The 24,958-nt window shown below is 55.9% G+C and overlaps 1 protein-coding gene across 1 annotated transcript in view; it reads left to right on the top strand.

Annotated features, from left to right (window-relative positions):
* Positions 1 to 20,252, top strand: part of SND1 (staphylococcal nuclease and tudor domain containing 1) — a 411,376-nt gene extending 391,124 nt beyond the window's left edge. Inside the window, exons 17-24 of the mRNA XM_082694082.1 lie at positions 4,114 to 4,302; positions 10,294 to 10,432; positions 13,866 to 13,989; positions 14,857 to 14,926; positions 15,937 to 16,050; positions 17,595 to 17,798; positions 19,493 to 19,537; positions 19,644 to 20,252. Coding sequence (XP_082550208.1) covers positions 4,114 to 4,302; positions 10,294 to 10,432; positions 13,866 to 13,989; positions 14,857 to 14,926; positions 15,937 to 16,050; positions 17,595 to 17,798; positions 19,493 to 19,537; positions 19,644 to 19,709 — 951 coding nt within the window. The 3' untranslated portion in view covers positions 19,710 to 20,252. The remainder of the gene's footprint in view (positions 1 to 4,113; positions 4,303 to 10,293; positions 10,433 to 13,865; positions 13,990 to 14,856; positions 14,927 to 15,936; positions 16,051 to 17,594; positions 17,799 to 19,492; positions 19,538 to 19,643) is intronic.
* The last annotated feature ends 4,706 nt before the right edge of the window (positions 20,253 to 24,958 follow it).

Here is a 24,958-nt window from a genome sequence, read left to right as displayed (position 1 = left end):
AGGTCCTGCAGTTAGTAGATGGATTTAAACCGATGCAGTCTAGCTCCATAGTCTGCGCTCAGAACTTTTGTGCTATATGCTGTCCCCTCAGTGCTGAAGTGTGGGGTAGCCCACAGGTGTCAGAGGGATTCACATGGGTGGATTAGGGAAGCCTTCACAGAAGGGTGGTGTTGAAGCTGGAAGAGCTCAGCTCATAGGGCCTAGTTCAGACCTCAGAATCCCCACCCACTCTGTCGGCCTCAGGCAGAGGGCAAGAGGTGCTGGCAGCTGGCCAGACCCGCAGGGGTGCGCAGTGAAGAGGTACTAGGAGGCGGCAGCGGGCCTGACCTCAAGGCATCTAGGCTGCCTGCTATTTCATGCTCCCCCAGCTGCTCCCTCAGCGAAATGCTGTGGTCCCCATTGTAGACTCTCAGGAGGCCTTCTCCTCCCCTCAGCCCTGCTTTCCTAGGCCTTAGCGTCAGTGTGAACATTGAGGAGGGGAAGGAAGAGAAGAGGTTCCCATTGGTTCCCCACTGACACTGCTTGTGTCCATGTGTACACACATTCTGTGGTGCCCTCAAGGCCACATCAGCTCACACGTGCACACACCAAAGGCCCACACACAAATCAGACATTGGGGCAGTCCCTGATAGTCAGCCAAGGCGTGAGCTCCCTGGTGTCCCCTGCCGTCGTTGGAGGCCTCCCAAGGGAAGCTGTTGCGTCCACATCTCTCCCTGAAACACTCTGTGCTGCTGAGGAGCGGGACTCTGCAGTTTACACAACACTCGGTGAGCAGTGGGTCTCATTAATACTGACAATAGGCAGAAGGAACCCAGAAGAGGTTTCCTGTGTCTGACCAGAAGGAGCCTCTCCTCACTCCTGTCTTAAGTTTGAGGCAAACTGGTAGGAAAGAGCTTTCCGTGGGTCTCTGTCTAGTCAGTCCTCATTACATACAATTCCATAGTTGCAAGTTCACTTACTTTACTTACTGAAATGTACTTGTAGCCCCAGATCAGTACTCGGAGTGTTTGGTCATCCAAGCGGCGAACACTTTGAGTGTCCAGGAGAGCGTGCTCCCAGCCGAGGTCGCAGACGGCGGTGCTCCCCTTCTTGTTTCGGCTCTCATCCGGGCAACAGGTGTCTTGTCCATCGTCTCTGTAGTGCCGCGTTTCCCCCTTTTTCTGATGTGTGCTTTTTCCTGTGTGCAGTTTAAAATGGCCCCCCGGCAGAGTGTCGAAGTGCTGTTTGGTGCTCCGAAGTATAGGAAGGCTGCAGTGGGCCTTAGGGAGAAAATACACATGTTAGAGAAGCTTCATTCGGGCGTGAGTTCTAGTGCTGTTGGCTGTTAGTTCAATGGTAACAGATCATCAGTATATATTAAATAAGGTGTCTTTAAGCAAAAACGTGCATAGAAGAAGGTTATGTATTGGTAAATCGTGACCAGAGTCTTGCAGGAACCTGATCCTGTGTTTCCCCTGGGAGCACTGGTTCAGTGTTCATGGTAACTTTATAGACTATCACAAATAACAAGAATCAACTGTATCTGTGTATCTCTATAGGAGTATGTGTTTATATGTATTTTTTTCAGTTAAGAGAAAATATCAATGTCTGGGTGGCTCAGTGGGCTAATGGGATCAAGTCAGGCTTCCGCTCCGTGGAGAGTCTGCTTGAGGATTCTCTCTCCCTCTCACTCTGCCCCACCCCCATTCACACACACACACACACACACGCACACACATTTTGTCTCTCTCTCTCTCTCTCCCCCTCTCAAATAATCTGTCTAAAAAATAAAGGGGGGGAGGAGAAAATATTAAGAACACAAGTCTTAAAGTTGATCAGAGAAATAGAGCATACACAGACATTGGCCCACAAAATGTTACTGTCAAGGCACAAATCCCCAGCCGTCAATCTAAGAGAACCGTGATGAACACATACCAGCCTGGGAGCACCATGCTTAACCCTCTGCTTGCTGACCATGAAGCTCTCCCAGAACTAGAGAAGGGTTAAGACTTTGGTCTTCACATTGAATTCTGTGTACCCAGAAGGATAGACACACCACAGGGCTTGGCTAGAGAGGTCACAAGCCAAGAGACTCTGAAGTAGCCCCATCCTTTCGCTGAGCCCAGCCCACCTTCCCCTGAGTGCCTTTGAGAAATTGCAATATTTGCAGCAGCCATAATAAAAGGGAAAGCGGAAATACCTAGGCTACAGCTTTATCTCCCTTTCTAACCCCAGATGGATTCAGCAGGAGGGCAGTGCCCAAGGCTAGAGACTTCTTTTCCTCAGCTGCTGGCTGGGCGCAGGGACCTGTCAAGCCCAAGTTAGCATATCGATTACAGGCAGGGAGAGGCTGGGTAAGTGTGAAGGCCATGCTCATCTGCCAAGAGAGTTGACAGCGCTGACCCCAGGCATGGCTACTAGTCACCAGAATCTCCCACTAGTATGAGCCCTTGGGAGGCCGGCATGTGGTTGGTAGCCTCCGAGGGGAGGTGTGGGTTGTGGGGTTTGCTTGGTGGGGTGAGATCTAAGTGTGGGCACCTTCCAGAGTGAGCATCATTAGACTCCCCGGGTGCTTCATCAACCCAACTCTGAGGTTTTTGCCTCCATCCTGGCAGTCCGACCCCAAGAGGAATGATACAGGTGACCATCAAGCTTTTTGTCACAACCACTTGGCCCACCACAGGCTTCTCGGAACTGGAGGGAGGTCTTGTGCCCAAGCAGGGCAGCCGTCAGTTTCAGAAAAGGACACTTGGCTGCTAACATGGTGAAAGATAAGAGGTCCAGGCATGGGGGCCTATGTACCCACCTACAGAGTCAACTTGGAATGGCCCTATAGAGTATCTTTGTTATCTAGCTCTAATAAACTCTTCCTGTCTGCTTCTGGGTCACACTCGTACTCCGGCAGTGTTGAACTTGCATTTCCACTCAAAGGTTAACTGTAAGCCTTAATTGAAGAGGGTGTTCAAGGATAGGGAGAGGCCGGGGCCTTGCCTCCCTGGTCCTGCCCCTTCTTTTTCTCCCTACAGCCTTCTCTCCACATGGCCAAGCCACCTCTGTCTATTTAAAGGGTGTCCTGTCACCCACATGACTCCCCACTTGCCTCTCTAACCCTCTCGCCTGGGCTGCTGCCGCAGGCTCCAGCCCAGGCTTCAGAGAATTCCCAGGTATTTAGACATTCATTTTATTGCTTAATCGAGCTTGAAGCTGTTTAAATTAATACAAGTTTTTCATATTTGGCAGCAAAGGCTTTTACAAGCCCCTTTAGCAGAGAAAAGAGGAGGTTAGGAGAGAATCAAAGAAGAAATTTACCTGGTCCATTGCCTTCATGAGGTGGGAACAGATCAGCCACCCTAAGGGCTGTGGCATCAAGGCCACCCTCTTGGGGGGGCAGAGTCAGGACTGTGTCTGGGGTCCTGTGTCTCAGGAAGGCGCTCTGTGGAGAAAGCTCAGAAGCTCTTGAGCCCCACAGGGGTCCCCAAGGGTTCTGAGGTCAACCACAGCCCCAAGGCCTGGGCTTATGGCTGTGAGGTCACCCTTCCCCTTGCTCCCTTTCAGGGGCAGCCTCCTGCTGGCATCACCCCTCAACCGCCCACATGTGCGCTCCCTGCTCACACCCTTCCACCCACCTGCCCCCTCCCCTCCTCTCTTCACCTGGCTTTCATCCAGCCACTTGTAGTACCTTTGTTAAGCTGTAATTCCCTCAGCTACATGCCCCTCTTCCTGAGGATTGCCTTGCTCCTGGGGCCTGCCTTTCATGCTAGAAGAGCTGGGTTGGGTGCGTGGGTGCTGAAGAAGAGTCAGACATTCCGGGGGCAGCTCCGGTCTGCTGCTTCTCTCACTCCTGACCCCCAGGCTGTGCTCACACATGCCCACGGCTGATGCAATTCCCTCGCTCAAGCCGAGGGATGCCGATTGTACCCTAGTAGCTGAGTTTTGAAGTCGCTCAGTCAGGGATATTTCCGTAAGGATAATTCTGGGCTGTGAGAGGATAGAGAGCCTAGATCCCGCTTACAGAAGTGAGGCCAAGCGTTCTAAGAAGATCAGCAGTGCCACAGCTCCAACAAGCTCCTGCTCTTGGTCCCTCCTGAGCCCCTCCCCCTGCAGGCTGACTCTCCCCCTTTCTCTGTTCCCCAGGTAGAGGTGGAGGTGGAGAGCATGGACAAGGCTGGCAACTTCATTGGCTGGTTGCATGTTGACGGCGCCAACCTGTCCGTCTTGCTGGTGGAGCACGCGCTGTCCAAGGTCCACTTCACGGCAGAGCGCAGCGCCTACTACAAGCCCCTGCTGTCTGCTGAGGAGACCGCCAAGCAGAAGAAAGAGAAGGTACTGGTGTGGAATTGGGCCTGGCTGTGGAGGAGGCAGGGGCCATCCCGGAGCTTGGGGCTTCTTCTCGCCTTCCTCTGCCAAAACACCACAGCCCCCACATGGGGAACAGAGCGGTTTCGTCATCCCCCACCTGAGGCAACCTGGTGGGTGTTGATCTCAGACCCCACATGGGGAGCCACACGTGACCAAGGGAAAGGCTGCCAGCTTAGGTGTCCTCAACTGTTGGCCTGCTCTGGTGGAGCAGAGCCACGTCTGGAAGGTGACCTTGCAGCCATGAGAGGAACGATGTGGGGAGCCTCTGGTGAGCAGGAGACTGGGGAGTTGTCCCTTCACCAGCCCCAGCCCTCCTTCGGTGCCCTCAGAGTGACCGGGAAACCCACAGCCCACTCTGACTTGCCTTCACAAGGGCCTGCAGGGAGGCCCATTTCGGAAGCTGTCCCAGGAGATGCATAAAACTGTTAGGACAACAGATTTATAGCACATCAGTCTCTGCAGACAGTGCATTGAAAAGACAGGGGGGGTGGGTTGGAAAGCAGCTTTTGGAAACAAATGGACGATTAAGGAACCCAGTGGTTTGGTGGTGGGAGCAGGGCTCCGCACCCCCCGACTCAGCCTGTCACCACTGACTTACAGCCTGGCCCTAATAATGGGGATAAATCAGCTGGCCACCAATTTGTCAGGGCTTCTCTGGGCTCGAGGAGGATTTCATGGGACAGCCGTGCTGAGCCATAAATTTGTTCCAGGAACAAACGTTTCCTTCCCCATGGGGCAGCCATCTGGCTTGCAGCTCGCCTCCCAGAGCCAGGCCCAGACACCTGCCAAAAGGAGTCGGGGGCTTCAGGGCCCCGTGGTTCCTCATTCTCTTCCAACCCAGAGCAGCCACCTCCTCCCTTAGCCTCTTCCCAATGGCATTCCCTCAGGAACCAGGCCCAGGGATGCCCGCCTGCATCTCTTTTCTTCCCATCCCCTGGGGGTGAAGGCAGGTGACCAACCCTAATGGGAGTAGAAGAACTCTAGAGAGAGGTGACCCAAAAAGCTTGGGATTGGTTGAAAGGGGCTATTCATGCCTTAGAGGACTAGGCCCGCAGGAGGCCTCTCAGGAGGCTTCCCCCTTGTCTCAGGGCTGCTCACATTAAACCCCATCTTCATACAGTGACAGGGAGCGGGCAACCTGAGCTCCTACCGCAGAGAAGCTTCCTCTTAGGTTTCCTCTTGGTGACAATTGAACTTAAGGCTGCCACCCCCATGTCCTCTGCCTGCTGCAGGGGAAGGTGCCCACGTGGTACTGGGGCCTTGGTGTGGAAAGGGCTGAACCTTGCTGAAGAATTAGCAGCTGGGAGGTAATTGGCCCCTGAGGCACAGACTCTGAAAGTGTCTTTGCCCCCAGGCTCTGCTCTCTGAGATTTGAGGCCCAGGAAGGACCCAGGAGAAGACAGAGAGGACAATATGACCTGAGGGGGAGGGATGGGTGCCTTGCTGGGTGTTACACTGGGCTTCACTATTTACTAGATTTGTCTGAAAGAGCCCAAGTCATCATTCCACTGGGTCCTCATGATGATGGTGAGGAGTAATCATCAGTAATTACTTACTTTCACAGGCTGCGTGTTTTTATTCCAGTCCAGTTAAAATGCAGTGCGCTACTCTCAGGGCGAGGACCCGCCAGCCTCCTGGGTCCCTCTCCCGCACAGCCCATAGTCTTCAATGATCCTGGCAGAACCTAGTGTGGCTTGCCTCTTCTGGTGAGGGGCTGGTTCCCAGGAGCAGCATGTGTGGAGCCCTGTGGCACCCCTCAGAATTGGATGGACCCAGAGAATTTGGTAGCCAGCTGGAGGACAGCAAACTGCATTTTGAGGTGTCCCCAGGATTTCCAACCTTGCCTCGCTTGCGACCCTAGGAGAGCTATTTTCGCTGTTGGAGACAGGCATGTGTGGGGTTAAGAGATCGTGGTGGTATGTGTGAGCTAACTAGGAGAGGTAATTCTGAGAGCTTTTGTGAGACGAGACTAGGCGGAAGTCTTCGGGAAATGAGATTGTGTGTGTGCGCATCCGTGAGCGGGTCCATCTGAGGGGAAGCGAGCCATGCTAGTTTCTTAGCTTTGGGAACTTGGCTGCCTCCCTGCTGGGCCTCATTCTTTCCTGTGCCCTGCAGACTCCTCTCCTCATGAAGAGATGCTGGTTGGGCCCTCCCCTTCCTCTACAGGGCATTAGCTGGGTTATCCCTTCCTCTTCCAGCAATACTGGGTGGCTCTAACCGACAGAGACCGGAGCCACAGAGGGCAGGCATCAGGACTGCTCTCCCCCCCCCCCCCAGCCTCCCTTCTGTCCCTGCAGGGCCCTGCACGGGGCTACATTGGCCATTGATTACCTTTTATTGAACTTGCCTTTCCCACCGCTAGCTTGAAGCCCTGGCCCCCTGCCAGCCCCCAAGGCTCCAGAGGATTTAGAAAGGAAAGCCTCTAGTCACTAGAGAGAGCCTCAGTCCATATAGCTCATCTCCTGCCAGGAGGATCATCCTGGGGCTTGCTGGGGAGGAAGTATAGGAAAGAGGGAGGGCCAAGGATGGGTGATGACAGGAGAAGAGACAGCCTGTGCTCCTAACCTGGCCCCACAGTGTCGAGGGGACCCAAGTAGGGCGAGAACTGGCACGAGAGACCAGCAATGGAGCAGATGAGGGAGCTGCTGCCCTTGCCCATTCCCCACCCAGGTCTGTAGCCAGAGCCCCGGAAGGGTTATAGAGGACACAGTGCCATCTGGCCCCAGCCTGAACATAGACCTACCGCAAATCAGAGCAGCTGGCTGGGAAAGTCCTTTCCACACTAACACGGCCCGGAGGTGGTCCCGGAGCAAAGCAGGTCCCTCTTGGGTGGCTCTACCAGCGTCCCTGGGCCTGGCTGCTGAGGCCCAGCTCAGGCTTGGCTCCACCAAAGGCCGAGAGCATTCTCAGCTCCAGAGTCCCGTCCTTGGCTCGGCATCTTGGCTGTGCAGATCTTTCCCCAGCTCCTCCATCTGCCCAGAGCCTGCAGGGAGAGCCCTCAGGCACTGAATCACTGTTCTCCCTGGAAGGGGTCTTCGGGTTTGCCTTGTCTTCACCCCGTGGGCCCAGGATGAGCAGCATCCCCCTGGTAACTCCCCAAAACAAGCTCCTTGTCAGGGATCTGAGCTGAGAGAGGGCTGGGCATGGCTGTGGGGAAGTGGCACCCATCTCGCAGGTGCCAGCCAGTGCGTCTGTCCCCTCCCTGCCCCGGTTCTGCAGAAGGGCAAAATAACCAATATGGGCAAAAGATGCCCTTGTTCCAAGGGTGGGCAGCCTCTCTGCTGACTGACTCATTGCCACCAAAAGCCACCTAGCCAAGCTGCATTTACCAGCATGCCCAGGCCGCTGGGAACCAAGTCCCCGGGAATAGATGGTCACCTCCACCTCCTGAGGGAAACCTGCAGTGCTCTCCTATTTGAGGGGCCAAGCCAGCCCTCTCTTAGAAATGGAGTTCCTTTATCTGAGGAGCAGCTCTCTGCCTCATGCTTCTGGTGTCTTCTCACCTTGGGAGCCAGCAGGGTGCCCTTACTGTGCTCCTCCGAGCACCCAGGGAGCTCTAGGACCCTGTCACAGGACCCTCCTGGTGGGGGCTGGAGGCCTGGGGGGGCCTCCCTGGGGGCTTTTGTTTGTACCCTCCTTGACCTCTAGCTTGCTGGTCCCCTCCTGCCGCTGCCTGCAGAGGAGGAGCTCCACCCTTCTCCCCCTAGGAGGAAACCTGATGCTGTCGCCCAAGGCGCCTTCACTTGACGAGTCATTAGCAGTTTTTGCTCTCACCCTGTCAGTCTGTTCCCAATTCATCAACACTGCTGAGGAGCCTCCTTCCCCTCCAAGGAGGGAGGCAGGGCGGGGTTAGGCTGGAGCCCAGAATGGCTCCCAGACCCAGCCCCCACTCTGGAGCAAGCGCAGAGCACCCCTCCCTTCTCTCCTGGGCTGCCTGGGTACCAGGAAGGCCAGGAGCCAGAGGAGCCAAGTGGGTGGGGAAGTTTTGGGGGGGTTGACCATGGTGAGGGTTGGGGGTGCACTTGGCTTCTGCTCCTCTAAGGCAGTGCTGGCAGTCTTGTGTCTCAGCCACAGTGAGCTTCCCACCCTGGGAGTCACTGACTGAGGAGTCACTGCCCTGGGGAACTTCCTAGCGGTCCCAGAAGTCACTGCGGCTGTCCCTTATCCCCCGGAGTGCCCGCAGCAGTCTGTGCCATGGCCTCCAATTGGAGAGGCCCTTTCACCGGGAAGTCCGAAAGCTGGAGACCCCCTTCAGCCAGGAGTCTCTGATCTGACTAACTCCTTTCCTGGGGCAACCAGGCACGGGCATGTGGAAAGCAGAGGTGTCTGGCTGCTGCTGGAGAGGGAAGTAGCTGTGGCGGGGCCTGTGTTGGGAATAGGTGAGCATGGGCAGGAGCTGTGTGGGTCAGAGCCCAGCCCCAGAAGGCAGAAGGCAGGGGCATTGCTGTGTGTGTGGCTGGCAAAGGTTTGCACCCGGATGAGTCTCCCCCATCCCCCTCAGCCACTCCCTGGTGGCCTCCCCAGTGCTCAGCCCCTGTTGCTCATTCCAGTTCTCAGGGCCCTGGCCTCACCTTCTAGCGGAAGAATGCTTATACCACAGTAAAGGCAGGAGCATGGCCTTTGCGGTTGTGACCCAAGGAGGTTCAGCAAATCTAACATTCCTGCCCTTCGGCTGCTTCCACATGGCATCCGGGGAGCTGTGGGTCAGCTGAGTGATCATGGCGTCAGACTGGCTCATCTTGCAAGGGAAGAAAAGGAGATGCGGGAGGCACATGGCTGGACTAAAGTGAAAAAGCAGATTAAAGGACAGGAGCCCACGGCTCCCACCCACAACTTTTCCCACTGCTCGGTGCTGCCCTCTGTTTCTGGAGGCCCAGTCAGTGCCAGAATGCCCTCTAGAAGATCTCTAGCACCCAGATACCTAGGTTCAGCCCCTGGTTCCACTGCTTCTAGCAAGCCTGGGTGCCTCCTGTTCTCGTCTGTAAAACAGGCTAACCTTAATACCTAGTCAAAGGGTTGTTGTGAGGATTCAGTGAATTACTACTTAGAATGTTTAGGATGGCACCTGGCACCTAGGACACATGTAAGTTTTGGCTAATACTTTTATCATCCCCTGTTCTTGTGTGCCTGTGGGATCCTGTGGGTGGTCCTGTCCCTCACCCTCTTCTCAGTGCTCAGCAGGGCAGCCCCCCACCCTCTGCTGCTCTGACAGGCGTCACTACCAGGATAATCTCCTGGCCGCAGGATTGGTCTTGACAGGCTGTCACATTGAATCAGCTTTGGAGCTGCTGTGGCCCTGACAGGCAGGGCCAGGGAAAATGGGGAGCAGGGAAGGCGGAGGGGAGCAGTGAGGACGGAGGGGAGTGGCCCAGCTTCTGCACTAGGGTCAGAGCAACCTGCTTGAGATGAAGGCGGAGAAGTTGCTGAGAGGAGGCATTCTCGAACAGTGACAAGCCCTCCCCTCCACGGCCCAGGGCTGTCGCTTGGAGAGTCTCAGGGGCACGAAGGCCCTGGACAGTGCTAGGGCCTGGAGAGTTCAGAGTAACCCCTGCAGAGTGGTGTCGGGGGAGGGAGGTGGGGACTCCGGGGTTCTCACACTCCGTGTGAGATTGCCCAGGAGCCTGCTCTGGTTTGCTTTACTTTGTAAGTGCAGTCACGACAGATTCTAACGTGGTAGGCCTGTATTGAGACCCAGGTACCAGCATTTCTAATAAGCTCCCCAGTTGCTTTTGCTCCCTGCCCGAATCTGAGACCTGACTCACCAGAACTTCAGAGCACTGTCCTAACCCACTGAGAGTAGGAGAGTTCGAGGGCAGCTTGGTGTGATGTGAGTGTCCTGCGGGGACTTCCACATTCACTCACCGCAGGGGTGACTCCACGTGCCCAAAGCCCCTTTCCCCATTGTCCTGTTTGGCTTCGCTTCCTAACCCCCGCCTTTGCCAATCCCCCATGCAGGTCTGGGCCCACTACGAGGAGCAGCCGGTGGAGGAGGTGGCGCCCGTGCTGGAGGAGGAACGCTCGGCTAGCTACAAACCGGTGTTCGTGACCGAGATCACCGATGACCTGCACTTCTACGTGCAGGATGTGGAGACCGGTGAGTAGGCTGACCCAGCCTGCCTCCAGAACCCCCTCAGTTCAGCGGGAGGGCAGGGCGCAGGCCCCCCCAACCCCCACAATCCGCTCCCAGGGGCCTCTCCCCAAGACCCTGTAGCTGCCGCCCCTCCCCGAGCCCTGCTGCAGCTCTGGGCCCTGGGGCATTTCCTGCTGTGGAGTGGACAAGGCTCAGTAGGGCCTCTGTAGGCCAGTGAGGTGACCCATCTTGTCTGGGTGGTACTCTGAGATCCTTGGAGAACTGTTCTGCTCTCAGACACCCCTGGCTGGGCGAGGCATTGGGATGTGTAGCCCTTGGAGTCTGTCAGGAAGCAGGGAACAGATTGTCTCCTATGGTCAGGAAGCACAAACCAAGCATCACTTAACCCTCCTCCCCCTCAGCTTCCTTGGGAAGGCAGCAGGAGAGGAGAGGAGCCTGGGCTTTTTTCTCTGGGGTTTCTCCTTCTCTAGAGGTTATCATAGCCCCGAGTGGTAGCCAGTTGCCATGGAAACAGGCTTCCGCTCTAGGGGAAGTCATCCCCGGGCAGTCTTTCTGAAGGACCCTCTGTCTCCATCCTCCTCCTTGCTCCTGCCCTCAAGTTCTGTGCACAGCGGCCTGGATCACCTCAGCAGACACCTCAGGCTTCTGGAGGACAGAGGGTGATAGAGGCCACTCTGGCAGGGGGGCCCTGTGGCCCTTCCGGCTCAACTTCCCACGTCCACTCCCTTCGCTCTCTCTACCCTTCTGTCCCTCCTCTCCTTGACTCCCTGTACAGGGAACCATTTTACTTGAGGGCAGAGGAAAAAGCTTTTCAAGCTGCCTCTGGGTCCAAGGAGCCAGATCCTTGCAAGGCAGAGGGGCCTGAAGATGTCCCTGGCCCTCAAGGCAGCCCCGTGGGAGGCAGGCTGCGGCTCGCCCAGCCCCCTGTGCCCCACCCTCCAACCCCTCCAGTTCATCAGCCTTGTCTCAGCCACTTCCCTCTAATGACATTTCCCAGGCAGCTGGTCTGTGGCCATGTCAGGTCACCAAGTAAAACCAACCTTCCCAAGCTCTGGGCTGGCTCTGCTTGGAAGGGGAGAGAGCTGAGGAGGGGTTAGAGATGGACTGATGAGCCTTCAGCATTCGGTTCCCTTGAGGTCAGCTGCAGTCCTGCTGAGAAGTGGCCCAGCCCCCCGGGTCTGGGTGGTGTGACAAAGAAAGGGGTCCTTCATGCTTGTCCAGGCAGGAGGGAGAGCTGATTCTGAACCCAGGAGCCAGAAAGAAGGGACCTCAGGAAGCTCAGGGAACAGGGAACTCAGAGAAAACCCTGCCCAGTGTACGACAGCTCCCCGGCAGGCTCTTCCCTGGCCCCTGGATCCTGCAGGGTCAGACCCACCTTGGTTAAGAACAGGGCCCTGAAGTCTTCAGGAGAGAGAACTTGAGGGTTCAAGGACTTGAGGTAATCTCAGAGGCTTCCTGTGCCTGCCCTGTGCCTGCCTGGCTCTCTTTGGCAGCTGTGGGGAGCCGGGGCACTGCAGCAAGTAGTGGCCAAGGCAGAAAATTGGGAGAAAAGGAACCAAAGGAACAACCGCATATTCTTGGAAAACTGGAGAAGGGAGTGAGGCCCATGTCCCACTACCTGGAGGGCCGCAGTGGGCCCCAGAGAAAACCTGACCTCAGTTGGTTCCATAAAATCCATGAAAATAAACTTCAGCATCTACAGCCTCCCTCTTCAGAAACCTTTCATCCTCTCTTGGGGGACATCCTCTTACCCTGTGTCTCTTCTCTTAATTAAAGCCTGCCTTCAGGAAGGAGCTAATGAAATGATGAAAGCATTGCCATTAGCTGTAAATGACCAGCCAGGCTCAGTGCAAGGACCTGTTTGCAGGAGGCAAAGTCTGCTTCTGTTGCCTTGGAGCAAATAAATAAATAAATAAATAAAAATAGACCAAGTATAGGAAGAATTTGTCTGTGTAGAGGGTTTACTGCTGGAGAGGGGAAGGGCAGCTGCTTCCTAAAAGTCCCTGTTCTGAAACGAAGGTCCCTGGATGCTGGGACAGTGGCCCCTGCAGAGGCCTAGGAGTGGGCACATCCTTGTGCACATGGGCCACACAGAGTGCATCTCCAATACAGCTAAATTCTTTTTTTTTTTTAATAATATTTTATTTGATAAAGAACAAGGGTACAGGCAGGGGGTGGGGGTGGCAGGAGAGGGAGAAGCAGACTCCTTTCTGAGCAGGGAGCCCATGTGGGGCTCAGCACTAGGACCCCGGGATCGTGACCGGAGCCGAAGGCAGCCACTTAACCAACTGGGCACCCCAGGTGCCCCAAATCCAGTTGAATTCTTAAGCACCCTCCATGCGTCAGGCAATTGCTAGGCCTTGTAAGAGCGAACAGGACCAAGTACACGATGGGCTATACCCTGAAAGAGCTCACAGCATAGTGGCAGAAACATAAGCCAGACAAGGAGCTTATAAGGCCAGCTGTGACAAGCGTACCGACAGCCAGCATGTGCTAGGCACCTGTTACAGTGTGGCTTTGGGCCCCGGAGGTGGAAAGGAGAACCCCATACCCGCCCCACAGGAATCCAGTTACCCTTACCACAGAGAGCAAAGGGGCCCCAACAGTCCTGATGCAGAGCTAGAATCGGGGCCAACCTGGAGGGAAAAGGGAAGTTACTGGGGACTGATGCCTAGTGGAGTGGGGATGGGGGACACAGCAGAAAGGAGCAAGGCAGGGAAACCGAGAGAACCCACGGTGTTGCCAAGCCTGGTGATCACCAGCTGACAAGCAGCAGAGAAGGAGCCTCTCCCCCTGCCCAACCAAAGCAGCCACTGAGCTGGGGGGCGTGGTTGGAACCCCAGCCTGGCAGTAGCAAAGTTTGCTTTTGCACATACTTCACGTGGTGAGCAAGGTCAAAGTGGCCAAGCTAAATATACTGAGATCGGGTCCTGCTCCCTGAGTTGCTCCTCATCTTCCGTGGCTCAGAGTCTGAGGCCCCTTCCTTGTGCAGGGTTGTATGTGGCCCCTCCTACCTCTCTAGGTTTGCCCCCGGGGACACTGGCAGAGAGTGACTGTTGTCAGCCATCACTTCTGTGGCCCAGGCCAGGCTGGTGCTTGCAGGAGCAGGTGTAAGATGGCCCGTGCCCACGGTGGCCGAGGCTCACGGGCCCTGCTCCCCATCCCCGCACTTCACCCACCTCAAGTGGAGCCCAGGAACATTTCCAGCGGCTACCATGGGCCTGGCCAGTGGATTGGAGAGCTGAGGTTGGAAGGAAAACTGTGTGCTTCTGAAGCCCAAAGTGTCAGCAAGTCCTCCTCCCACTTTTGAGGACAGCATGACCCTCTTAAGCAGAGACCATAGGGGACTTCCCTATGGAACACGGCATACCAGCCCTACACAGCACCATGTCCTGCCTGCTCCCCAACCCAGGGCTCACTCCCTTGTCCCCTGCAGGCACCCAGCTGGAGAAGCTGATGGAGAACATGCGAAATGACATTGCCAGCCATCCTCCTGTTGAAGGTTCCTACGCGCCCCGCCGGGGAGAGTTCTGCATTGCCAAGTTTGTAGATGGAGAGTGGTAAGCCACTGGGACCCGAGCGGACCAGAGAGTCTTAAGCAGCAGCAATAGCCGGTCTGTGCTCAGGACACAGGCCTGCAGAGCTACCCGGTAGACTTGAGGCATTTGCCTTAGCAACCTGGTTTCCATGGGCAGTGGTGCTTGACCTTGGCGGTTCTCCCATATTGCCCTCTTCATTGCCCGCAGCCCAGGCAGCCTGGAGTATACAAGCGGTGTCTCTCCTCATTCCTGGGAAGCTCTGGTGGGAGAGCTGTGGCGGGCTGAGACTCTCCGACACAGCCCTCGCCCCACACAGGGAAAATGATGTCACATAGGGTGGGGAGGGCGGAGACTGGTTCTCAGTGAGCCCAGACCTGCCACCCGACCCTCCACCCCAGCTGTCTGGGACATGAGCAGGGGCACTCACACGTTGCAAGAAGGTCACTATGTCTCATCAACCAAGAAGAGTAGGGCCCACGGCCTTCCCTGGGTGACGAAGTGACTTGGATGTGTTCCCTGCCGCGGCCTCCCAGACAGATCCGCCGGCTAATTACAGCTGCTGTTTAGTGTGCTGGCTTTAAACAGCAGACATCAATCTAGTCATTAGTCTTGTTGCTTTATGCCCCAAGGACACATTAATCTGCTCCACATGCTCTCTTCTCCCTCCCTCTGCTCCCAGCTATGCTCTGATTCCATTAGGGGGTGGCCGCAGCACCCCGAGCCTGGGTCTTTGTGGAATCTGAGAACTGCCCTCCATGACACCCATGGCTCTTCACCCTGAGCCCCAGGCCTGGCGGTATCGTGCCCCTGCCCTGCTGTTGCTAAGGCTCCGGGGTGGCCAGATTCGGCAGGGCTGTCCGTTGAGCTCTGCCCACACTGCCGTTGCAGGTACCGCGCCCGAGTGGAAAAAGTCGAGTCTCCCGCCAAAGTACACGTCTTCTACATTGACTACGGCAACGTGAGTGTGGGGGACCGGGAGGTGGAGGACTAGGCAAACAAGAGGCCCCGGGGGGCTGCACAGTAGTCCCCTAGAGCAAGTCCCCACAAGCCCTGACCCCTCAGTTGACAGAATGGTGAGCATGTAGGCAGCTCTGCTATTGGTGGAATAGGCCACTGGACTCCAAGAAGTCTCCCTTCCAGGCCCCAAGGATGAGTGCCCAGCCACACCCACCACACCCAGCTCTTCTGCCCAGCTTCTGTGAAGAGCAGGCCCATGGAGACCCTCAAGTCCCCGCGGCTCCTGGTCGTGCTGGACCAGGTGCCTGTGCGCTGGGCCCCCAACCAAGGCTTGCTGAGAAATCACAATGGGGCAAAGTGCCTGGCACCCTTGAGAAAAGCCCCCTCGGGCTGGGCCTGGGAATCTGTTAATAGTTCTGGGAGGTTCCCTGTGGGGAAAGCAGCAAGCAGGAGAGGAAGTTGTAGTTTGGTACCACGCCACTCCTGTGGTGTGATGAAGGTTGTCCACTTTCCACAAGGACTAGCACTGAGGGTCAATGAGCCAAAGCCCAGAGTTGGGGGCCCTGCTCCCAACTTGCTACCAGGAAATACACAGAAGGGGTCCTGCCATATTGAGGGACTGTTAGGACCCTTGTCTCGGTGTGCCTTCCCAGCAGAGCACCCCCTAGCCTGTGGGAGAAGCATTCCAGGAAGCCATGTTGCAGAGGGAAGGCACTGGAGAGAAATGGAAATCATGGTTGGAGACCAGGGACCAAGCTGACTATTTAGTAGAGCACCCAGGTGTGCCAAGCCCAGGCTCAGGTTGAGAAGGTATGAGCCTCGGCTGTCTGCCTCCCCACCTGCTGTGGGGCCAGCGTGCCAGCCTTGGGCGTCACCAACCAGGGCTAAGCAGGAGCGAGTCGTGGAGGGGGCCCAAGTTAGAATTCCAGAGGTCCAGCCACAGAAGTCGTCCCTGTGAGAACAATGGGGCATTGAGTGTGTAATGCTGCCGGCCTGACCTGTCCTCTGCAGAGAGAGATCCTGCCGTCCACCCGCCTGGGGACCCTGCCACCTGCCTTCAGCACTCGTGTGCTGCCTGCTCAAGCCACAGAGTATGCCTTTGCCTTCATCCAGGTGCCCCAAGACGTGAGTCTGCACACAACCCCCTCTCTCTCCCTCCCCCATCCCTCCTTCCCTCCCTCTCTCCCATCTTCCCTGTCTACCTCCCTCCATTCAGCCACTGATGCCAGAAGTTGGAAGCAGTGACAAGTGGTCTGTCAGTGAGATGGGAGTGACGGGGGAAGCTGAGGGAAGGTGCACAGAGGTGGCGGCGTTGGAGCGTCTGAACTGGTTCTTTAGACGGATGGGCCCAGGGGGCCCAGGCGCTTTGGGCAGAGACTCGTCCACACAGTTGGGAGTCCAGGACCTTGTGGGCAGTGGCACGAGAGGAGAATGGAAAGAGATGTCGGGGCTTGGGGGTGGGGCAGGGTTTTCAGCAGGGTTGACATGGGCAGCTCTGGTTCTGCAAGTTCCTTCAGGGGCCATCGTCGGAGACTGATTGGAGTCCTAGGAAACCGTGGCACTTGGAAGTCCAGGCTAGAGACAGTGACAGTCAAACCAGGGCCACGTCAGAGGGGCCCGGCCTTAGTGCCATTTGGGGTGGGGAGCAGGGAATGCTAAACCGAAGGTGACTGGGTTTCTTACATGTGGCTATGATGCTGTTGGCCAAGATGCTAGGATGAAAAGGAGCAGATCAGGGGCTGTGGGAGCCCCAGGCGGCTTGATAGTGTTGCTTGGAAAGAGAGAAGACCTCGAATCACGGACTTGTAGCTAGAAGGTGGACGCACACAGGGCAAGTGTGTGGAAGATGTGGAGGAGAGGGAAACTTTGCAAGTGCTGGCCTTCTCTGATCCAAAGAAGAACCTGAGCAGAATGTGTGTCCAGAGAGGAGAACGTGGGCTCGGGGCTGCAGAGCCACCCAGTTTCCCGGAGCGGGGAGCCCAGTCTGCAGTGTCCAGCTCCCCAGGGAGGTCAGGCTTAAGGCTTGGTTGGTCCCCTCGGCTTGGGCGCCAGCTGAGGTCCATGGAGCTCAGAGCGAGCAGTCCGGACAGTCCGTGTGGGGCTGCTGCCAGACGCAGGGCACTAAGGGGCACAGTGGGGTAGGAATCCGTGCCCTAAAATGTTCTGTCTTTTCATGAAATCTGAAGGGCAGAAGAGAGACAGCAGGAGAAGAGGGTGACAAGATAGGTCAAGGGCAGTCTCTAAGCATAGGGAGACATGAGCATGGACAGAGCCTGAGAGGACAGTGCATGCACGAGTGGGAACTGTGAGGGTTCATGGTGCTGAGGCACAGTCCTGCAGAGGTGGGGGTGCGATTGGGACCAGGCAGTGAGTGGGTGGTGAGTTTTGGATGGACAAAAGCCACTTTTTCACAGAGACACAAGGCAGGTGGGTGACAAGGATGGGATATATGTAGATAGGCTTGGCGGGAAGAGAAGACAGGACAGGGAGAGGGGGCATTTCCTGTCCAGAGGCTGTTTCCTTACTCGTTAGGATTTGAGCAGGAAATGAGATGCTGGTGCCTGCTGGACACGTGCTTGGAGGTCCATGAACAGGACCCGGGGCTCACGTGGCTGTCTTTAAAGCTCGCACTTCGCTCTCCCACTAACCTGCCTGTGTCTCTGCTCCAGGAGGATGCTCGAACAGATGCCGTGGACAGTGTGGTGCGGGATATCCAGAACACTCAGTGCCTGCTCAATGTGGAACACCTGAGCGCCGGCTGTCCCCACGTCACCCTGCAGTTTGCTGATTCCAAGGGGGACGTGGGGCTGGGCTTGGTGAAGGAGGGACTGGTCATGGTGGAAGTACGCAAGGAGAAACAGTTCCAGAAAGTGGTACGTAATGTAAGGGCCGGCTCCTAGCATCTCTCCACCTGCCATCACAGAGGGTGCCAGGGCTGCACCAAGAGCCAGTGAAAGAGCAGGGAAACCTCAATCCTGCTGCTCCTGCTGGGGAAAGATAATGGATTTGGGTTTGTTGGGGTTTAAAAAAAAAAGCTAATTACATCCCAAATTAATTGGCCACAGGCTTGACTGAGAATGCAGCTATCAGCTAGAGTGGGAAGTGTCCCTTTGCGGGTGTCCCCAAGTGGCAGGCTGGAAAGCCTGCCCAGGGGTGGCCTGGGGAGGGCCCCAGCCTGCGGCTGCCTCTGCCTCATTCTATCACTTCCTTCTCTCTAACGTAAAAGTCCCGAGTCGGGAGCCAGCTGCTAGCACGCAGTGCCACCTGGAGCCAAATTCAACTAGGACAAGGGGCCTAAAGGACTGCCCCTCTAGCCCTCCAGCCTATCTGAAAAGCCCCCAGGGCATGGAGCCGGGCCGGGCCTGAATCTCCCCATCATGAGACAAGGAGGGCACCACAGGCTTCACTGCTTCACAGGCTGGACTGCGAGGGGCCCGCAGCCGACAGCTGGGGACTGCCTGCACTGTCTTCTCGCCCTCAGGACGGGCTGGTGGGAAGCCTGTGCCAGCACGGCACTGGCACCGAGCTGCTCCCCACGCACCCTCTGAGAGGAAGGAGGGCACACCAGCTGAAAGCCCCATTCTCGCTCCACGGTGCCTGTCACTTCGTCTTTATGCAGGCCTCTCTCTTTCATGGTCTGTGGGTCTGTGGCACGGGTTGTACAGGGCCACCATCCTTGTTCATTTGGAACAAGATCCCAGTGTGAATTGCTGCTGTGTCTCCTCTGGACAGGAGAAGCATGACACCCCTAGTCTTCTCAGTGGAGACCCTCAGTGTCTTGAGTTTGCCCTGGGAGCTAGCCTCAGTTTCCCTGTGGAAGCTTAAGATCTCACTCTCTCCCCTGTAAAGCTGCCCGTAATGTCTCTAGTGTCTAGAACATTCCTTTGCCTGGTATCTGAGATAAACACCCTACAGGTGTTCATTCATTCATTGATTCATTCTTTCAGCAAGCATGTATTGAGGACCTATGTATCTCCATGAACAAGAGACAGCATTTCTGCCCTATGGAGCTTATGTTCAAGCAAGAGTTGACAAAAACATATATACTAAATCAGTGAAGTTGACTGATAAGAGATAAATGCAATGGGGGTGCCTGTGTGGCTCAGTGGGTTAAGCCTCAGGTCATGGTCTCAGGGTCCTGGGATTGAGCCCCACATCAGGCTCTCTGCTCAGCGGGGAGCCTGCTACCCCCTCTGTTTCTGACTGCCTCTCTGCCTACTTGTGGTATCTCTCTGTCAAATAAATAAATCTTTAAAAAAAAAAAAATGCAACAGAAAAAAAGAACATAGAAATCAAGGGAATCCAGAGTGTGGGGGAGGGGTGATTGGGGTAGCCAGGTGAACCTGAAGGGAGAGCAGTTCAGGCGGATGGAACAGCCAGCACAAAGAAGCAAGGAACCCCAGAGAGGACCATGTGACAATGCACTTGGGATTTTACTCTGGGGGAGCTGGCAGTCCGCTGAGCAAGGGAGAGATGCAAACCAGCCCCAGCAGTCTCTGGGGTCATTCCAGCTGCTCAGTTGCAAATGCCCTCTTTGTGACTTCCCATTCTTCCCTGGTCCCTCCAGATCACAGAGTACCTGAATGCCCAGGAGTCAGCCAAGAGTGCCAGGGTGAGTTTGTACCTCAAGGATTCCAGGGGAAGCTTAAAATGAGGGCTTAGTCCCGGGGTTCCAGCGGGTCCCATCTCCCTCACGGTCATTCTCTCCCTTCTCACAGCTGAACCTGTGGCGCTATGGAGACTTCCGGGCCGATGATGCTGATGAGTTTGGCTACAGCCGCTAAGGAGGGAAGCGGGCCTGGCCCCCAGCCCCGCTCACACCGGTACCTCCTCCTCTGCAGGGAGGGTGTCTTCAGCTCCAGACCCCAGATCGGGGGTGTAGATTGGGTCCAGCTTTGCTTCCGTGTATGAAAATGTCTTGTGGGGTGGCATCTGGGCTAGAGGTGGAGTGGGGGAGCCCAAGGCTTTCAGGGGGCAGGCCACTGTCTTCTGAGATGACAGGAACTGCTGTCCACAGTCTCTTCCAGCTGATTTTATATTTTTATTTGGTTTTTTTTTTTTAAGTTGCCCTCATATCAGGAAGAAACATGAAAGACTTTGTCCTAATGTAGGGCGTGATCCTGACCCCCTAAGGCCAGCTGCCAACTGCCTCCCCACATCTATCCCAGACTGCCTTCCTTCCCAGCTCTGTCCAGCTGTTGATTATGTGATTCCTCTGATGCGTCCGCTCTCAGATGCCAGCGTGTCTACATCTGCCCCCTGCCAGCCCTCCCCACTTCTGTATTTAAAGCTTTCGAGGCCCAATAAAATAGTACCTGCTGTCTGCAGCCCTGTTTGGTCATGGTGGAGTCCAGCATGTGGGATCTCGACAGCCCCAGAAGGAGGAGACTGGGGCACTTGAGTGACCATCAGCACAGTCGTCTGCACGCCTGGCCTCAGCCCTAGGGGCCTGGGAGGTGTGATGGTGGCGTGGCCGTCAGGCAGAAGCCTGGAGATCTTCCCTCTGAACTCATCAGTCAGTCCAGACCCCATTGCACATGGCCGCCCTCAAGGACCTGGGAGATTTCGAGCAGCTCGGCAAGCAATGCCCAGGATTGGCCACAAGTGGGAGGCTGCGCTCGGTCTCACCAGGCCCCTACAGAGAGTTGCAGATCCTGTCCTTGGCCAAGTTCTGCTGGAGCCCCAGCAGGGGGCTGGAGGGAACTTTCCCTGTCCTGCTGTGGCTGGAGTGAAGACTACCACCAGAGAAGCTGGTACAGCGTGGGTTAAGAGCAGGGGCCTCGGTGTCTGCCCGGCTCCTGAAGTGTGTGTTCATTGGCAAATGGAGTCGGAGAACACGGTGGGGGCAAGGGTGGGTCCAAGGGGGTCACGACTGCTCGCCAAGGAGACCCTCTCTCTCTAGGTTAGCTCTTGTGCTGTCTGACTTAATGAGGTATCCCCCAGGTCCTCAATGTAGAGCTGGCCACCAAGCTCAGAAAGCCCAGGCTGCTCCTAGCCCCAGATGGAGGCGGGAAGCTCGAGCAGCCATTGTGGTGCGCAGTGAGGAAGCTGTTGTGCAGCTGGGGGAGTGCCAGGGAGAGGAGGTAGGTGTGCGACGGAGAGGTCAGCCCATTGTCGGGGGGATCTGCCTGTTCTAAGCCCCACAGCCTTACCTGAGCAGCCCTGCCCATTCTAGGCACATATTCCTGTGAAACATGGCACCTCTTCCTGGTGGCCCCACATTTGGCCCCCCATTTCCAATCTGGGGTGGCACTCCAAGCTGCCATGAAGATTGGTCCCATTGACCTTGGGGAAAGTCAAGGGAGGTGGTGGGGCCTGGTTGGCCAGCTCTCCTCCCTAAACCAAAGGTCCTGGGCCCCAGAATATTCTGGTTCCTGGGAATTCTGCTCTTCTACCCACTTGTTGAGGCCCAGGGTTCACATGGGGTTCTACCCAGAACCTGTCTTTAGGGAAAAGGATATGTACTTCCTGAACTCAGGCTGTACTCCAGCTAGCTGAGGGGAGAAGGGACTGGGGCAGTGGAATCTCCAGAAATCCATGTGCTCCCTTCCTCTCAAGGACTCCCATTTCTACCTGCCTGAGAACCCCTCTGGGTGAGCCGGACCGAGAGCTTATGGTCCTCGAATCAGACCCTTTATGGTCCAGTAGTAAACTGTGTTTCCCATGACTTCGTATAGCCCCTAATGGGACCCAAGAGGTCAGCAGGCATGTGAAGGACCCCTTCTGTCTCACTCCTGGAGAAGCTGTTTGCCCCACCACCCCATGCCCCTCACAAGGCCATGACCCGGGTGCTCACGTTTTCTGGTCATGCGTGGTGGAGGCTAGTCGTGAAGAGAATGATCGCCTTACTGGTTTCTCTGCCTCCTGGTAGGGTCAAGAGGTGGGTTGGCGTGTACTTCCCGTGAGTACAAGGGGCAGGGGGCAAGATGCCAGCCTGCTCTCTCGCAAAAGGGTCTGGAATTGGCTCACTGTCTCCACGGTTGCCTTGGTTACGTCTGTGCCCAAGGATAAGCCCTCTGTGGTTCTCCAGTTGAAATGATGCCCGCACCTTCCTACTTCTTTTCTTTCTCTTCCCAGGCTGGTTTCAACCCAGGCCAGACCATTGCTGGGCTGGAGGGTGCCACTGCCACTTCCTCTCAGTTCCTCCCCCATCATGTCTGTTGGGTTCCTGGGCTCTGTGTGGGCGGGGCTGGGACTGTGGTGCCGAGAGCCAGGCGCGCACAGGGCCGAGTTTCGGGAGCACTCACGCACGGGTGCATTGAAGGCTTTGCCTTTTGTACATAGCTGAGTCCAGTCAATACCAGCTCTTCAGTCAGTGGCACCAAAAACCTGTCCAGAGTTCCTACCCCTGCCAGAGTTACGAGACATGTTCCCCATCCCCCTTTCCAGTTGAACCCCAAAGCCTATTGAGCACCTGTTATCCATCCATCCATGTAGCCCCCAAGTCCGGTTTAAGACCCAGGCAGCACTGAGTCCAGTAGGTGCTAAGGCTGTCTCTGTAGGCTCTGGGGGCATGCAGGCCAAGTTGGAGCCACCAGCAGATGCTGAAAGCTCCAGAAGGAGCCACAGCAGTGGCCAGTGCACCAGGACCAGGGGCTAAGGCCCCTGCCCAGTGACTGGGAAGGTGTCACAGAGGAGGGCAGAGTCACAAGCTAACAGGTGGCAGGAAAGCAGCATTGCTGTGCTCTGAACGGGCTCTGGAAGTTTCCCAGTCTCTGAGGGCCGATGCATCAGAGCCCAGAGTTTGGGCGAGCCACCAGGGAAACTATCACCACCCAAGACCCTCCCTGGTAACCCTTGTCTGCCTTCTTTGCCAGTGAACAGAACCAGTAGGGAAGGTGGAGGGTGGTGGGAGCTGGGAGGTGGAAAGAAGGGTTTGTGCAACTACCTCTGCTTTATTTATGGTTTTGATTATTTCTGCATCCCATGGAGAGTCAGTGGACCCCTTTTCTTGCATTAGTCCAATGTTGGGAAGCATCGGGGAGGGGCTAGGGAACTGGTGCCTCAAGAGTGGTTATTGATGTCCTAATTACAAGAGGATGCTAATTTAATTTGAACCTAATTACAGTGCACTACCCTGGGTGGCATGTGTTTTAATAATTAACGTCCTTCAGATGCGTAGGAGTATAATAATATTTACACTGGGTTGGCTCGCAGCCTGGGGAGGCGGGCTGGGGGCCCATCCGCCACCCTCCCCCTGGACAGCTTGGCTGCTAGCAGGTGGGGAAGATGGCATATGAGTCTTGGTTGGCTAGTACCTTGTCATCATTCCCAGGGAATATGCTTGGGCCTCATTTCCAGCTTCTTCCTTGACCCAGCAGGCTGCTCTGCTCTGTGGGGCTCCAGGCTGGAGCTCTGAACCAAGCGCAGCGATCCGCCCTCCCCGACCCAGGCCCCAGGCCGAGCCACGCAGGTGCCAGCCCCATCTCCGGCTTCCCCTGCCTGCCTGGGCCCATCGTGGAGGGCAGGGGGGAAGAGAGCCGCTTGGTGTTTCTTCCTGCTCTTTGATTGGGAACCCTTGTAAGGAAGTAACATTCGGAAGAGCACACAAATTACAAGGACGCAGCTCAGGTGTTTACAACGTGAACTTACCCGTGTACACACACAAATCAAAAATGAGAACATCACCGGCCCCTCACGCTTGCTCCCTCTGTTGATCTTTATCCCAGTAGATGGGTCTTGTCTGTTTTATTTGTGGTTGTTTTGGTTTTCAGTTTTGCCTGGTTTTAAGTTTTACATAGGTGGAGAATGGCCAGGTAGGCCCTCGCGTGCCTGCCCCCTCCAGCTTGGCATTGTCTGGGCTGTGTCCTTGGTAGCTTAGTTTTGCTGCGCGCCTTGTTTCTGTACGGACTGTTGTCGGAATCCACGCCTTCTTGCTCATGAAGTCAGACACTCAGCAGTCTGCTAGAGCACGAGCTCTGCCAGTCCCCACAGGCGAAATCTGCTCCTTCTAATTATGCAACTGGGGGACAGGAGGTGATGCTTGATCTGACGGGGTAGCAAGATAACAGGGCAGGGCAGTTCCGCCCACTACAAACAGGGAAGAATGCGGTTGCCCACATGCCTTCCATGCCCAGCCTTTCCGAGCTCCTGGAGATGGGGAAAGGGTCTGTCAGCAAGTTCTAGAAGCCAGGCAGACCGACCAGGAGTGTAAGAGATGCCCTGACGGAACTTCAGCGTCTACCCTGAAGCCTCCCTCGGCCAGTGCTTCTCTAAGTGTGGCCAGTAGACAGACCAGCTGGCTCAGAATCACCCGAGGAGCTTGTTAAAATGCAGCTGCCAGAAAGGGCCAGGTCCCCGCTGGGAGTGGGGCTGGGGTTGTGACTGAGCCTTCTGTCACAGTGGGAGGACAACGAGTAATGTTCGTGAAGTTGATAAAACAAGAACTGGCCTGTTGTTTAGCAATGATGGTAACCACCAGAAAATCTAGAACAGATGATGAAAAGTGTTTGCCTGTAGGGAACAGCTGAGGGTTGGCAGTGCTTATTAGAACCCCCTGTGTACCAATTTTTTCACCATCGGTGAGCATTTCCAATTTTTTGTTCATTTTCAGGTAAATCTGCACGTATCACTTCCCATTCCAGAACCGCTCCCTCAATTCCTATGGTCCAGAGCCTGGAACTCTGCACGTTAAATAAGCTTCCCTGGTGAGCCTGATGAGTTCTTGTTCAAGAATTAGCTGTCACTGTCCAAACTCATTTTATCTGGTAAGGAGGGAGACAAAGTGACTTGTCCAAGGTCATCCAGCTTATTTATGGCTGAGCCAAGAATAGAAAACCGGTCCCTGGCCTGTGTTCTCTGCATCCTGGCTTTCACCGTGGTGGGTGCCCGTCTCGGTGGGCCTGGCCCCTAGGGACTTAAGGGATGCACTGAGGACCTGGTTCAGTGGAAGGGAGCCAGGGTTCCCTTCCCTGGGTGCAGGGAGGCGACCCCTCCAGCAAGCAGAACACTCAGCCTTGCTCCCTGCGGAGCCATTGTAGGGCCTGGCATGTGCAGAATACTGCTGCGCCGAGAGCAACGTCTCAAGTTGTTT

The sequence above is a fragment of the Mustela nivalis genome (assembly GCF_964662115.1).
Source record: "Mustela nivalis genome assembly, chromosome: 12".
Classification (NCBI taxonomy): Eukaryota; Metazoa; Chordata; class Mammalia; order Carnivora; family Mustelidae; genus Mustela; species Mustela nivalis.
Note: the sequence above shows the minus strand (reverse complement) of the source record. Positions and strands in the feature narration are given on the sequence as shown.